At 42.6% G+C, this 12,858-nt stretch overlaps 1 protein-coding gene across 1 annotated transcript; it reads left to right on the top strand.

Annotated features, from left to right (window-relative positions):
* Positions 1 to 647: 647 nt before the first annotated feature.
* FNTA (farnesyltransferase, CAAX box, alpha) lies at positions 648 to 9,560 on the top strand. Its single transcript, XM_033085008.1, has 9 exons — positions 648 to 828; positions 1,541 to 1,626; positions 2,184 to 2,298; positions 3,155 to 3,259; positions 3,932 to 4,058; positions 4,391 to 4,539; positions 7,454 to 7,516; positions 8,010 to 8,181; positions 9,166 to 9,560. Exons 1-9 carry the CDS (start codon positions 683 to 685, stop codon positions 9,295 to 9,297), a joined length of 1,095 nt encoding a protein of 364 aa, XP_032940899.1. The 5' UTR covers positions 648 to 682; the 3' UTR covers positions 9,298 to 9,560.
* The last annotated feature ends 3,298 nt before the right edge of the window (positions 9,561 to 12,858 follow it).

The following is a 12,858-nucleotide window of genomic DNA, read 5'->3' as shown; positions in this document are numbered from 1 at the left end:
GCTGACCATCACCACATCAGCGGATCGCAGAATCATTTAGGTTGGAAAAGGCCTCTGAGATCATCCTATGATCCTAGACCAACCTATGGCAGAACACCATTTTGTCAGCCAGACCATTGCCCAATCTACCCTGGGTAGTCCATTTCAATGTCTGATCACCTTTCCTGCGAAGAAATTCCTCCTGATGCCCACCCTGAACCTCTCCAGGTGCAGTCTGAGACTGTGTCTCTGGCTGCCTGGCAGAAGAGTCCATTCCCACCTCCTTTTAGGTAGTTGAAGAGTGATACGGTCACCCCTGAGCCTCCTTTTCTCCAGGCAAACCAACCCCAGCTCCTGCTAGGTCGGCTGCCTTCTCCAATTTCACCCACTGTTTAGAAGCGGCTGTTTCAAAACCACCTCCAGTTTCACCTGGAGTGGCGAGATACTCCTCTGCCTTGTCTCCTCAGACCGCCTGAACCTAAGATGGCGTCACGCACGTTTGCCCTCCCCTGTGTGAACTCTCCGTGAGGAGACCGTGAGGCGGCCGTGAGGCGGGAGCTTCCCGGGCACCTTCCCGGCCCGAGCCACCCGCGCCCCGCGCCCTCCGCGCCAGGGGCGGCGCCGTGGAGCCGCCGTGGAGCCGCGCGGCCGCTCCGCCCCCGCCTTGGTGGTGCGGCGGGGCCCCGGAAGCGGCGGCGGAGCGATGGCGGCGGACGGGAGGGCGGCGGCGGCGGCGGAGCTGCAGCCGGAGGGGGACGCGGAGGGCGGCAGCAGCGAGCCGGAGGGCGGCTTCGGGCAGCTGCTGGAGGAGGAGGAGGACGGGGAAGATGCCGGCTATGTGCTGTACAGGTAGGGCGGCGGCGGCGCGGTGCCCCGGGGCCGGGCCGAACCCTCGCGTCACGGAGCGGGGGGCGCGGAGTGGCGGAGCTGGGGCCGGAGGAGTGGGGAGCTTCTGGGAGGGGCAGGGACATCTTTCACTAGATTGGGTTGCTCTAGGCTTGTCCAACATGGTCATGAATGCTGCCAGAGCTGATGCATGCACAGCTGGTGCATACACAGCTTCTCTGGGCAACCTGATGCAGTGTCTCACCACCCGTACAATCAAAGAATTTCTTCCTAATGTCTAACCTAAATTTCCCCTCTCTCTGTTTGTACCCGTTACTCCTTGTCCCATCATGACAGTTTCTGGCGGAAAATCCCTGTCCAGCTTCCCTGTAGGCCCCTTTAGATGCTGGAAGGCTTCTCTGAGGTCTCCACAAAGCCTTCTCTTGTCCAGGCTGGACAGCCCCAGCTTTCCCAGTTTGTCTTTGTAAGGGTGCTCCAGTCCTCTTTGCAGTGGCTCTGCTCTGGACTTGCTCCAACAGTTCCATGTCCTTCTTACGCTGGGGACACCTTCATCTATTTATATGCCAGTCTATGTTACAGACAATAATGTAGCTAAAATAGTAGGGACTGTTCAGAGCAAGGATGTGTTACTGGACACAGGTTTGTGCGTGTCATGGTTTGCATAGTATTTTGTGTTTTTCAGAAGCATTGAAAACATGAAACCATGTATTTACAGGGACAGGAAGGAATGGGCTGATATTGAACCTGTTCCTCAAAATGATGGGCCAAATCCTGTTGTTCAGATCATCTACAGTGACAAATGTAAGTATTAAATATACTCTACCCTTAACCATTGCTGAAACAAGACTTCATGTTTTGGATAACATTTTCTAGAATGATACTGTGAAGGAATTAATTTAATTATGTTATGGTGCTTGTGTGTGGTGTTTTTGCCAAGCATCTCTGAAGCAGAATCTTCACCTGAGATGTTAATAGCCAAGCTTCTCCTTTAAAATCTTATGCCTTAATAGGTAATATAGCACACAGTATGGTTCATATCACAAAGGCGTTTCCAGCCCACAAGTGGAAGCAAAACATGAAGCTTTTGCAGCTGGTGAAGTGGCCTGAGTACGCAGCACAGACCATTTATGATTGTTTTGGCTGATGTTATTCTGATGATGTGTTTCTAACATACTCGCACAGCTTTGTGTTGTGCTGATATCATGCACAGGTCTCAGCTGAAAATGCTTGTCATATCTATAGGTATCTATCGTTTTACAGAGGTGTATTGCCAGCACAGAAAATAGGAAGCAAGTTCAAAGGGTCATTAATCTTACCCCCTATACAGGTCATTGGCTAAGATGCTATTCTCTGTTTAGTCCGAGATGTCTATGATTACTTCCGGGCTGTTCTGCAGCGGGATGAGAGAAGCGAAAGAGCTTTCAAGTTAACAGCAGATGCCATTGAGTTAAATGCTGCAAACTACACAGTATGGTATGTAGTAATCTTGGGATTGTTTCTGTGGTCATTCGACTGCCTACCTTTTAAGTCTTTAATGTTTTATTAGTTGAATCAGGGTATGCCTAGTTGAATTTACACAGAGGAGTAGTGTAGCTTTCCAGTGAGCTTCCAAAGAAAGCCTTTGTTCAGTATTTCCCATGTCTCATTTTAATTCAGTGATTTTCATTTATTTGGCTTTAAGGATATGATCAGTCAAGGTCAGGGTGAGCCACAAAAAGGACTTTCCTGTTTAAAATTAGGCCACTTACCTGATAAAGTGTCCATGGCAAAATGCTGAAGATGCCCTCAATTGACTTCAAGAAGAGGCATAAAAAGATGATGGCAAATAATTTGTGTATTTACTAAATAGTGCATTTAAAAATACCTGCCAGGTTACTGTATTACTCACTGTGTAGGTAATAAATAAACAGTGAATTTCTGATATTCAGAGTAGGACCTTTTAACTCACAAATGCTAACAAGTATCTCTTGTACATCTTCATTCCACTAATTTCCATAAAGTCAGAAAGTTTACATCATTTCAGGCACAGGAGTCTTAGTTTCTGTGACAGAAAACTAGCGTGGCTACAGGTTAATTTGAATGTGATTGTTACAACCTTAGATGGTGTATTGTTGCAACCAGCCATATTTTGTTCTCCACTGTTCTATAACTGAATGCTCTTTAACATAACTAGGTATGTGGTTAAGGATTTTGCATTAATTTTAGCTTTTTGCACTGTTTTTAGCTGAATATAATTTACAAGAGCTGTGAAAAAAGGTGATTCTGTGTTCTTCTCTGCAAATTTTAGGAAATTCCTTTTGCAGTGTTCAAATGCTTGACTTTTATACAGGCATTTCCGGAGAGTCCTCCTGCAATCTTTGGGAAAGGATCTGCATGAGGAACTTAAGTACATTACTGCTATCATTGAAGATCAGCCAAAGAACTACCAAGTCTGGTAAAATCATGCTTTCTTTTCTATTCTTACTGTTTTTGCAGATAATGCTTGTTTTGTAAATTGTTCGGTTGTGGTGGAGAAGTTAAATGGAGTTGCATCATGTCAAAGCTTCTTTCAGATATTTGTTCTAAGCATATGATTATGACGTGCTAAGCAGGTCTTGTTATCTTGTTAATTTCAATTTTTAGACTGCCAAAATAAGTCTGATAGATAAAAAAAAAAAAAAGACTTGTGCATAGGCAACCAAGAAGACAAATAGAAATTAGTATTTTTTCTCTTGCTGTGTTTTGGAGTTTCCCTGCCTGTTGTTGTTTTTTTTTTCCAAAATGAATGGGAGTAGGCGAAAGAGCAGTATTGTTATTGCTAGAGAAATTACATAGAACTAGAAAACTTTACTCTGTTGAAGGCTTTGACCATGAGTGTGGAAGTATGTTGTTTCAGGTGACCATTGTCTAAAATGAGATGATTGGCCATTGCGTTATGTGTGGTTAGAATTTTTTATACTATAAATATGCATCATGTATTTCTTAGAGCCAAGTGAAATGTTCTGGTATGTTTCATTTGAAATATTTAGTGATTTTTTTTCCAAAATGATGCACTTGCTATAAGCTACTTTCATATAGACCACACACTAACAAAAAAAAATTTAGACTTTGCTCCTGTCATCATTAGGCATCACAGGCGGGTGCTGGTTGAGTGGCTGCAGGATCCATCCCGAGAGCTTGAGTTCATAGCTGACATTCTTAATCAAGATGCCAAAAATTACCATGCCTGGCAACACAGACAATGGGTTATTCAGGTATTGTATCCACAGAACTCTTGATTCTTTAAATAACTTGCAGTTTAAATGTGTGGCAGTGGTTAGCTATAAACTTGCCTTTTAGGAAATGAGTTGAAAAAATTGGATTGTTGTCTACTGTTGTGTGTGTGAATGTAATGAAGAGCTAATACCATTGTGTGGCATTGAGTAGTGTAGCATGTTTCTAGTTCACCCGTACTTGTCTTCCTTTGAACTTTCTGTTGATTTCTTCAAAAAAAGCTCTATCTGATGTTCAGGCAATTTAGGAACAAGAATGTATTTTTAAAAAATTAAAATTTTTCATTGCAATACTCTCTCTTCCCTTTCTGTAGGAGTTCAAATTATGGGATAATGAACTGGACTACGTAGACCAGCTTTTGAGAGAAGATGTGAGAAACAACTCTGTTTGGAACCAACGGCACTTCGTCATTTTCAACACCACTGGCTATGATGACCCTGCAGTCATAGACAGAGAAGTCCGGTTAGTAGTGCTCTTCTGGGCACATAAAAAGTCTCCATTACATGAAAGCAATGGAATACTTTCACAGTCCCTTTAGGCTTTGTTTCTGGATTTTTATTCACTTCTGGGACTAACGCATGGTTAGCAGATCAAGTGTTAGACTGAAGCAAGCTCTGTTTACCATGGGCAAGCTATTATGAGTCTGTTTTCCTGACCTGCTGTTTATTGTGCAAACAAAACTTTGGGATTTATGGTGAACTAGTTATAGTGGGACAAGCTGCATAAAATCTGTGACACTGTTGTGCTGTTCATTAGTATTCCACTCCTAGAAAGTTTGAGAAGAGAGGCATTCCTCAGCTCTGGTGCCTGGAGCACCTCCCCCCTCTTCCTTCCTTACTGACCTTAGTGTATGCCACATTGTTCCTCTTGAATTGTTCTCACTGTGCTCTGGCCACAAATAAAACTATACAACCACCTCTGTTTTTCTCTCTTAAATATGCTACCACAGAGGCCTTACCTCTAATTTTTAATAGGCCCAGCCTTGGCCAATGGCACGCCCATCTTTGGAGCCACCAGGGACTAGCTCTCATGGACATTGGAGGAAGCTTCTGACAGCTTCTCCAAAAAGCCACCCTGGTAGTCCCCCCAACCCCCCTGCTACCAGAAAACAGGCCATGCAAACCCAATACAGTAATATGGATATGGATTGTAGGAAGAGGAGTTGCCTTTTGTGAGGAATTCGATGCAGCTGGAAAAAGAAAGCTTTCAGGAGTATGTGGTTGGCACAAAGAGAACTACTTCTGTGAGATGGCTAGTTTTCAGGAAAAAGCGTTTTGGGCCCAGTTTCTAGGTTGCATGTTTGTAACTGAAAAGAAACTGGGCAAGAGAAGCTTCTTCATATGGTTTTCACATCTCAAACTGCTGATTAGGGTTGATGGTTATGAGAAGATATTTGTCAAAAGTGAAGAAGAAATTAAAGTATTGCGATTTTTTTATAGAGTTATTTCCCAGAAGAAAGTTTGAATCTCTGAATAGGTCCTTTGGTACATTATTCATAGAGGATCCTAGCCCTCACCATCTTCCCATGGCTGTCTTTGCAACCTTCTAGAAATTTTACTTCTCTTCCAGTTTATAAACTTCCTGTAGATCAGTGAATCTAAAACATTTCTATGACTTCAACTTGGATATCTTCAACTTTTTCTCTCCAGAGTTTAGATTGTACATCCTCCCTTCATTGTCTCAAGATAATTTGATACCATCTTAAGAATCAGGCTGGCTAGATGTTATTATAGAACTGCTTGTTGATTTATAAACTCTGTCATAGTGACTGCAGAATGTTAAAAGAGTTACAATTGTGGGTATTTTTTGTAGTACTCCTGATACAACGTTTTATTAGGATCTGCAGCCGCTGAAAATCATCAGAATGCCTGGTTATTCTGGGAAAATCCACAAGATAAATCTGTTTTGTGTAGATGAAATGTGGCTTTGTGTCTGTGTCAGAGTTGCATTTTGTTGCTTTGCTTTTACAGCAGTTTCCTCACTGCTTCTTTCAGAGAAATGCTGCAGAAGGCTGTGTGAGCTGAAAGCTCAAGCTCTGCCATTTTGCAGGTTTAGTTGAGCGCAGCCTCATGAAAAAAGTTCTGCAAATAGGTACAGAACATACAACTTGCGGTCATGTTAAGAGCGCTCAGTTACTCTGGCCATTTTCAACGCCTTGCCGTTTCTGATATCAAGATACAAGTTTCTCCTTTAGCATACCAGTGATGCCTAGACAGGCTACCTGGAACAGAGGCTAGACAGTGTTAAAAGAATAAAGTAGATATTTATTAAAAGGCCTTCAAAGGATACACCTTAGACAGTGCAAGAGTTTGGCCATGGCCCCACCCAAGATGGACAACTGGTCACGAGTTATCACACATTTATAAGTTTTGGTCCATTTACATGTTGGGGTTTGTGGCTTTCCTTTTTTGGTCCCTGGTGGTATTTACCAGGACCAGAGAGTGCTAACATTTAGCAGTCTCTCAGAAAGCTCACATTTAGCCAGTAAAGAAAGACCGGAGGCCTTACTTGACGAATTCCACAAGAGTCTTTATTTCATGTGAAAGGTGGTCAAGGAGAAATTCTCCCAGAACAAAGGGCAGACAGCCATATTTATAGGTTCTGGGAGGATTCAAACTACAACCAATAAAAGTTTATACAAAGAACAGCATCCAATCTAAGCGAGAAGTTCTAAAGGTGAACTGACCAATTACACAGACTAATTTCTAACCAATTATCTTCTAAAGTGTTAGGAGAGTGACCAAATTCTTAAGCAATTTAGCTCAACCTTGGTATCTAAGATACCTTATGTATTATAGCAAGTTCCAGGGGCCAGGGGAAGATGGCTTTGGAGGAATTGTGTCATCCACAGGGGTTAACAGCTTCAGGTTATGAAGCCCCATCCTCCCATTTGCTCTCCTCAGTCCATTGTTGTTTACTCTTTTTGGCCCTGAAGTTGCGACGATGTCTGTGGTTCCCAGGCTGGAAAAGGTTTGTTTTGTCCAACTAAACTGTGAAGAGGACTTGGTAACACTTTATATGAAGTTCAGAGTTACATGCTAATGCAGTACAGAAAATCTGAAGGCTAAAACTTAAGCGACCAGGAGAGTATACTATGTTGTTTCTCAGTATTTTTGCTAATAATTCTGAGAACTGATTCATTATTTTATAAAGTCCAGCAAATTGAACACTTCAATCTTAAAACATGGTGTCTGACTCTTTGAGACTGATTATATTGTCAGCCATTTTTGATCTACCCAGGTGAGATGATCTTGATCTGCAAAAAGAGTGAAGTATAGGCTAGAGTGATGCATTTGGAAGCTTCTAAGCAAATTCAGGTAATTTCTAACTGCACTGTTATTGGTTGCATTCATGACCTATTATCTTTTTCTTGCAGGTACACTCTTGAGATGATCACAGCAGTGCCACATAATGAGAGTGCTTGGAACTACTTAAAAGGGTGAGGTGTATTTCTCCATGAGGCAAAGAGAATATCTGTGGAAGGTGTCTGATGCCTACTTCTTAATTGAAAAGAACTTGTTGCTTTTTGTTCTAGTGTAGTGTGCTTAAGCAGGCAGGCAAATACTGTCATGAGGTGTTATTATATTCTAACCTAATTTCACTAAGCTTCTGGCCCTGTAGTTCTTGTGGAAGGACTACGGGTACTTCTCATGCTTTTAAAAACTTGACCTGTAATTTAGTGTGTTAAAAAGCATAGACAGGAAATCATGAACATGCTTTCAGTCTAATTTCTCTTCAGTTGAATAAAAACTATACCAGCTTACTACAACATGTGGCTGTACTAGTGCTTCATGCTGCTTATTTTCTGACTTAATTGTATTTGCCACCTGATTTCAAAACTAATCTCCAAGTAAAGGAATCGTAACAAAAATGCAATTATTCACACCAGATTTCCCATTGTTATGTGTCAAGCCTATTAACATGTCTTCTAGGATTCTACAGGATCGTGGTCTTTCTAAATACCCAAATCTGCTGGAAGAACTGTTGAAATTACAGCCCAGTCACAGTTCACCCTATCTGATTGCCTTTCTTGTGGACATATATGAAGATATGCTGGAAAACCAGTGTGATAACAAGGAAGAAACACTGAACAAGGCATTGGAGGTATGTTTTGAGAGCTTGGTTTTTCTTCTCAGGGATGCAGTCTATTCCAGTCTGATTTTATAGCTTGACAAAATGAGATTGATTTGCATAAATAGAACATATTACTTGTTAATCATGAGAGCTCCATGATGAATTTAACACAAAAAAACAGACAATCACAAGGATCTCATTAACTTAAATATAAAAAATAACTTGCCAGATATTAAATTACTCTTAAATTTTCTTCACCTGGTAGTGAAGGAGGTCTCTAATACTACCTGAAGAAGAAAGATATTTGAACAATTGAGGAGTTTTCAATGTTAACTTCGTAGCATTAACTCACTCTCTTCTCTGTAGGTTAATGAATTTTTCTCTCAATATCCATGTCCAAACAATCTCAGTTGAGCTCCCTTGGCCCTTCTTAGCTCTTTCTAAGAAAGTTGACAGAATTAGCTTGTGGCCAGAAGGCACTGGGTATGAGTAAGAAATGTCAGCCTCCACTTCCTACAGAGCATAAATTACTTCTGGCAATGTTGTGTATCTCCCAGAGCTTCATACTTGGCTGCTCCTTGGTGCAGTTTGTAGTGCAGTTTTTACAAGAACACTTCCCATTCACTGTAGGACTGACTGGAACTTGATGTAATTATAGCTGCAGTTTTGCCCGGAGTCTTTGTGTTCCAACATTGTTCTTTCCCAGCACTTTTACATTGTTGTGTTCCAGGACCAGATTGTAAATAAGTTTGCCTCCTAGATTCATGTCCTCTTCTATTCTATTTCACTGATTTTGACTTCTCTATTTAGGCTTTAAAGCTCTTAATTTCTTAACTCCATTTCACTGAGTAAGGCAATGTGATCTGCATAATAAAAGGGAATTTACTAAAACATTTGTAGTGTTCATACTGTGTAACATTTATACAGCTTGTCCTGTAAGTAGTATTGACTTGTACTGTGCTGCTTACCCAGCTTTTTGGTTTAACATTCCAGTCTCTCATTTTTCTTTCATAGTTGTGTGAAATTCTGGCTAAAGAAAAAGACACCATCCGAAAAGAGTACTGGAGATACATTGGAAGGTCTCTTAAGAGCAAGCACAGTTCAGGCACTGAACAGAGCAGCACACTGATGGATAAAGAACAGTAACTGAAGATGGAAGAAAACAGTGTTAAGCTCTCAAGCTATTCTAAAGCTATACTAAGTAGGGTCATCAACAAGTTTGAAGTCCGTTTGTAGGTATTGCAATGAAAGAAGAATGCAGTATATGCTGTATAGTCCTGAGTTGCTTCTGCTACTGGTGATAGCTCTGGGTGCAGTCAAGAAATGTACTAAGGCTTAATTATTGAAATGTACCAAGTAAACGTTTCAGTTCCTAACTAAAAATACAGTAATTTCATGATTACAAGCTGCACCAGATTATTAGCCACACTTTTTGCTCGCAGTGAGGATCCGCACGCAACTTTCACAAAGTTGCCGATTATAATGGAATGGCGTGATCACGGGGTTTACTGACTCGGCCCCGCTCGGGGTGGCCGCCAGGGAGCGGCCCTGGCCCCGCCCACAGCTGCCACCTGTGGGGAAGTGGGAGAGCAGTATGCCTGGCTGCTGCCGCCGCACTTGCCAGGGCCAGGCTGCGCCACCGCTGCCCCACCGCCCAGGGCCGGGCAGGCTCTGGCTCGGGGCTGCTGCAGGCGCCCACTTCTGGGTTGGGAAATTTCTGAAATTTGTTCGTCTGTAAGCCACTCCTTAGTGTAAGCTGCACTTCCGGGTTGGGAGTTAAATTTTAATCAAAACGGTGCGGCTTATAATTGTGAAATTACTGTACATAAAGCTCCACCTATTACAGTAATTTCACGGATACAAGCCGCAGCAATTTGACTAAGATTTTGCTCCTAAACCAGAAATGCGGCTAATAATCAGGAGCGGCTAATATGTGAATAATTTTCTGATATTTACAACCTCAGAAGTGCCAGCCAGAGTGCCGAGCCAAGCTGCTGCAAAGACGGCATTTTGCGATTGTTACAAATTGCTACTCTGTTGCACCGCGGATGGAGCCTGGCTGCCTGCAGGCAGCACGGGGGGCGGGGAGAGAGGAGGGAGAGCTCTTTCCTTCCCTCCTCTGCTGCAGCCCGGGGAAGAGACAGGGGGGCCCCGCACCGCCACTGCCGCGGCTCGGGGAGGAGAGGGGGGACCCGGGCCGCCACTGCCATGGCTCTGGGAGGCAGCGGGGGAGGCTCCGTCCCTGCCTGCCACCACAGGGCAGCGCCGGGCCCTGGTGACCGAGCCCAGTGTCAGCGGCGGCTGGCCCCCAGCGGCCCCGCCGAGCGGCAGCGCCAGGCTGGGCTACCTGGCCCCATCAGCAGCCCCTAGCGGGCCAAGCCTGCACAGCCTTAGCTCAGCCAGTAAACCCCACCCTGCCGCGGTTCTGTTACTAATTGGCAACTTTGTTGCACGCGGGTCCTTGCTATGAACGACAGAGCGGCTTATATTCAGGTGCAGCTTATTTATGGACAAAAAACGAAATATTTGCCAACACCCAGAGATGCGGCTTATACTCAGTGCGGCTTGTATTCGTGAATTTACTGTATATTGGCAGTGCTCAGTAAACCAGTTAATCAAGGTACAGTAATATCACGATTATAAGCCGCACTTCTGGGTTTCAGCAACTTTTTGTTTTTTTGTCCATATATAAGCCGCACCTGATTATAAGCCGCACGTTACAATACAGAGTGTGATAAAATCTATCTATTCTATCATCATCTGTTGAGGGTGGGGACAGTGATCCTTATCTCAATGGCAGATAATCTGCTAATGGGCCATCCATTGAAACCAGGCAGGGCATTGTTCTTTATCTTTTCACAACCCATCCTTCCTCCAGCGAGTCATTTTCTGCTAATGGCCCACTGAGTCCCACTGTGTGACTGATAAAATTACTGCATCCCATTGGAAGTTGTTCCAGCCAGGGGGAAGAGCCCAGCATTTCTTACCAAGATAAAAACAGAGGCTTTGGGACACTAAGGGAGCCCCTTTCTCCACTGGACTCCAGTGGAAAACCGGATTTCTCCACATCACCACTGGACCTCCAGAGGGAAACTGCCCCTTGTACAGGAGCACTGCTCCAACTGAATCACATCTGTCACTGCAAGAGGACTGCAGCCACCATTTAATGGGACTGCTACCAACACCCTGCCTGACGGGGTGTCAGGTTGTACTCTGACTTTGTCAGGGTTTGGAGTTTGTTTCTTTGTATTACTGTATTTCTATTTTGATTTCCCTAGAAAAGAACTGTTATTCCTAATTCCCATATCTTTACCTGAAAGCCCCTTGATTTCCAAATTATAATAATTTGGAGAGAGGGGGTTTACATTCTCCATTTCAAAGAGAAGTTCCTGCCTTTCTCAGCAGACACCTGTCCTCCCAACTAAAACAGCAACTTTTTGTTCTTTGTCCATATATAAGCCGCACCTGATTATAAGCCGCACTTTGGGTTTGGACCAAAATTTTAGTCAAAATGGTTCCGGCTTATAATCGTGAAATTACTGTAGGCCTTGATCTTAGAGGTTTTTTTCAACATGAATTACTCTGTGATTCTGTGAAGCACTAAAATAATTTATCATGTCCTGGCTTACCCACTTGTGGTTCCTAACACTCTCTCATCAGATGCTGCAGTAGTGACTGCAGGTAACTTAGCTATAAGGGGATATAAAGTAACCTGGTTAATGCAAGTAGGCACTGCAGCTGTCGCCTTATGTAGGAACAGCTGTGTGTCACTGTCAGCCTATACTGTTGTATGCAACTAACACCAAGTGTAATTTTGTAATAAAAATAGATAACTTAGAGCATTTGTCTGAATTTTTTAATGTGTTTCTTTTGTTCCTTGTAAGTGCATAGTTTGTTCTTTTCAGATCCTAATAGAGATAAAATATCCCCTTGTATATAGATTGTTTTTAATTGAGATGTCTTTTGCACTGGAGTATTCTTATCGCAGAAACTTTCAGTACACTTGATGTATTCAGTGGAGGTCTGAATTCTTACCTGTACAGATAGGAAAAATGCTTTGAGGATCCTGGGGGATGTGTATACATGCACCAGAAAAATGCATCTACCCTGTTTTCAGTAGATGGCTATTGTAAACTGTGTTCTTATGGAGTGCTTGCCTGATACGAAATATTTTATTGGAAATTATCATAGAGGGAACAAACAAATGCTGGTGTTTATTCCATAATATGCACTCTTTCTGACACTAAACATTAAAAGGTGTTGCTGTGATTAAACAATAGTGGAGATTATTTTTTAATATTTGAAATTCTTTAATTCCGTGCACTCTTGAAATTTAAAACAACTCACGAGGAGTGGAATTGATACACAGAAGCTATGTAATTTTGTAGTAGTTTTGATCCTTTCTCAGCAATAGAGAAAACATTTTTGTAGTGACACATGAGCATTCAAAACAGACATGGACTTCAAACTTTTGGAGATTAGTTAACATGGGGGGGTTTCTTTTTTTCTTTTTTTTTACATATTTGGGGTTTCTTACCACATTTGAAACTCCAGTACAAAGCACCTATGAGTTGTTCGTAATTGCAACTGTACTAAATATGGAGTACTGAATAGCCAGAGTGTTCAAGGTCTTCAGGACAAAGTAATGTATCTGCCACTATCAGTCAAGAAAGCTCAGGAAGATGAAATAGTCAAATGCAATCCTTA

Source organism: Catharus ustulatus, chromosome Z (genome assembly GCF_009819885.2).
Source record: "Catharus ustulatus isolate bCatUst1 chromosome Z, bCatUst1.pri.v2, whole genome shotgun sequence".
NCBI lineage: Eukaryota > Metazoa > Chordata > Aves > Passeriformes > Turdidae > Catharus > Catharus ustulatus.
Note: the sequence above shows the minus strand (reverse complement) of the source record. Positions and strands in the feature narration are given on the sequence as shown.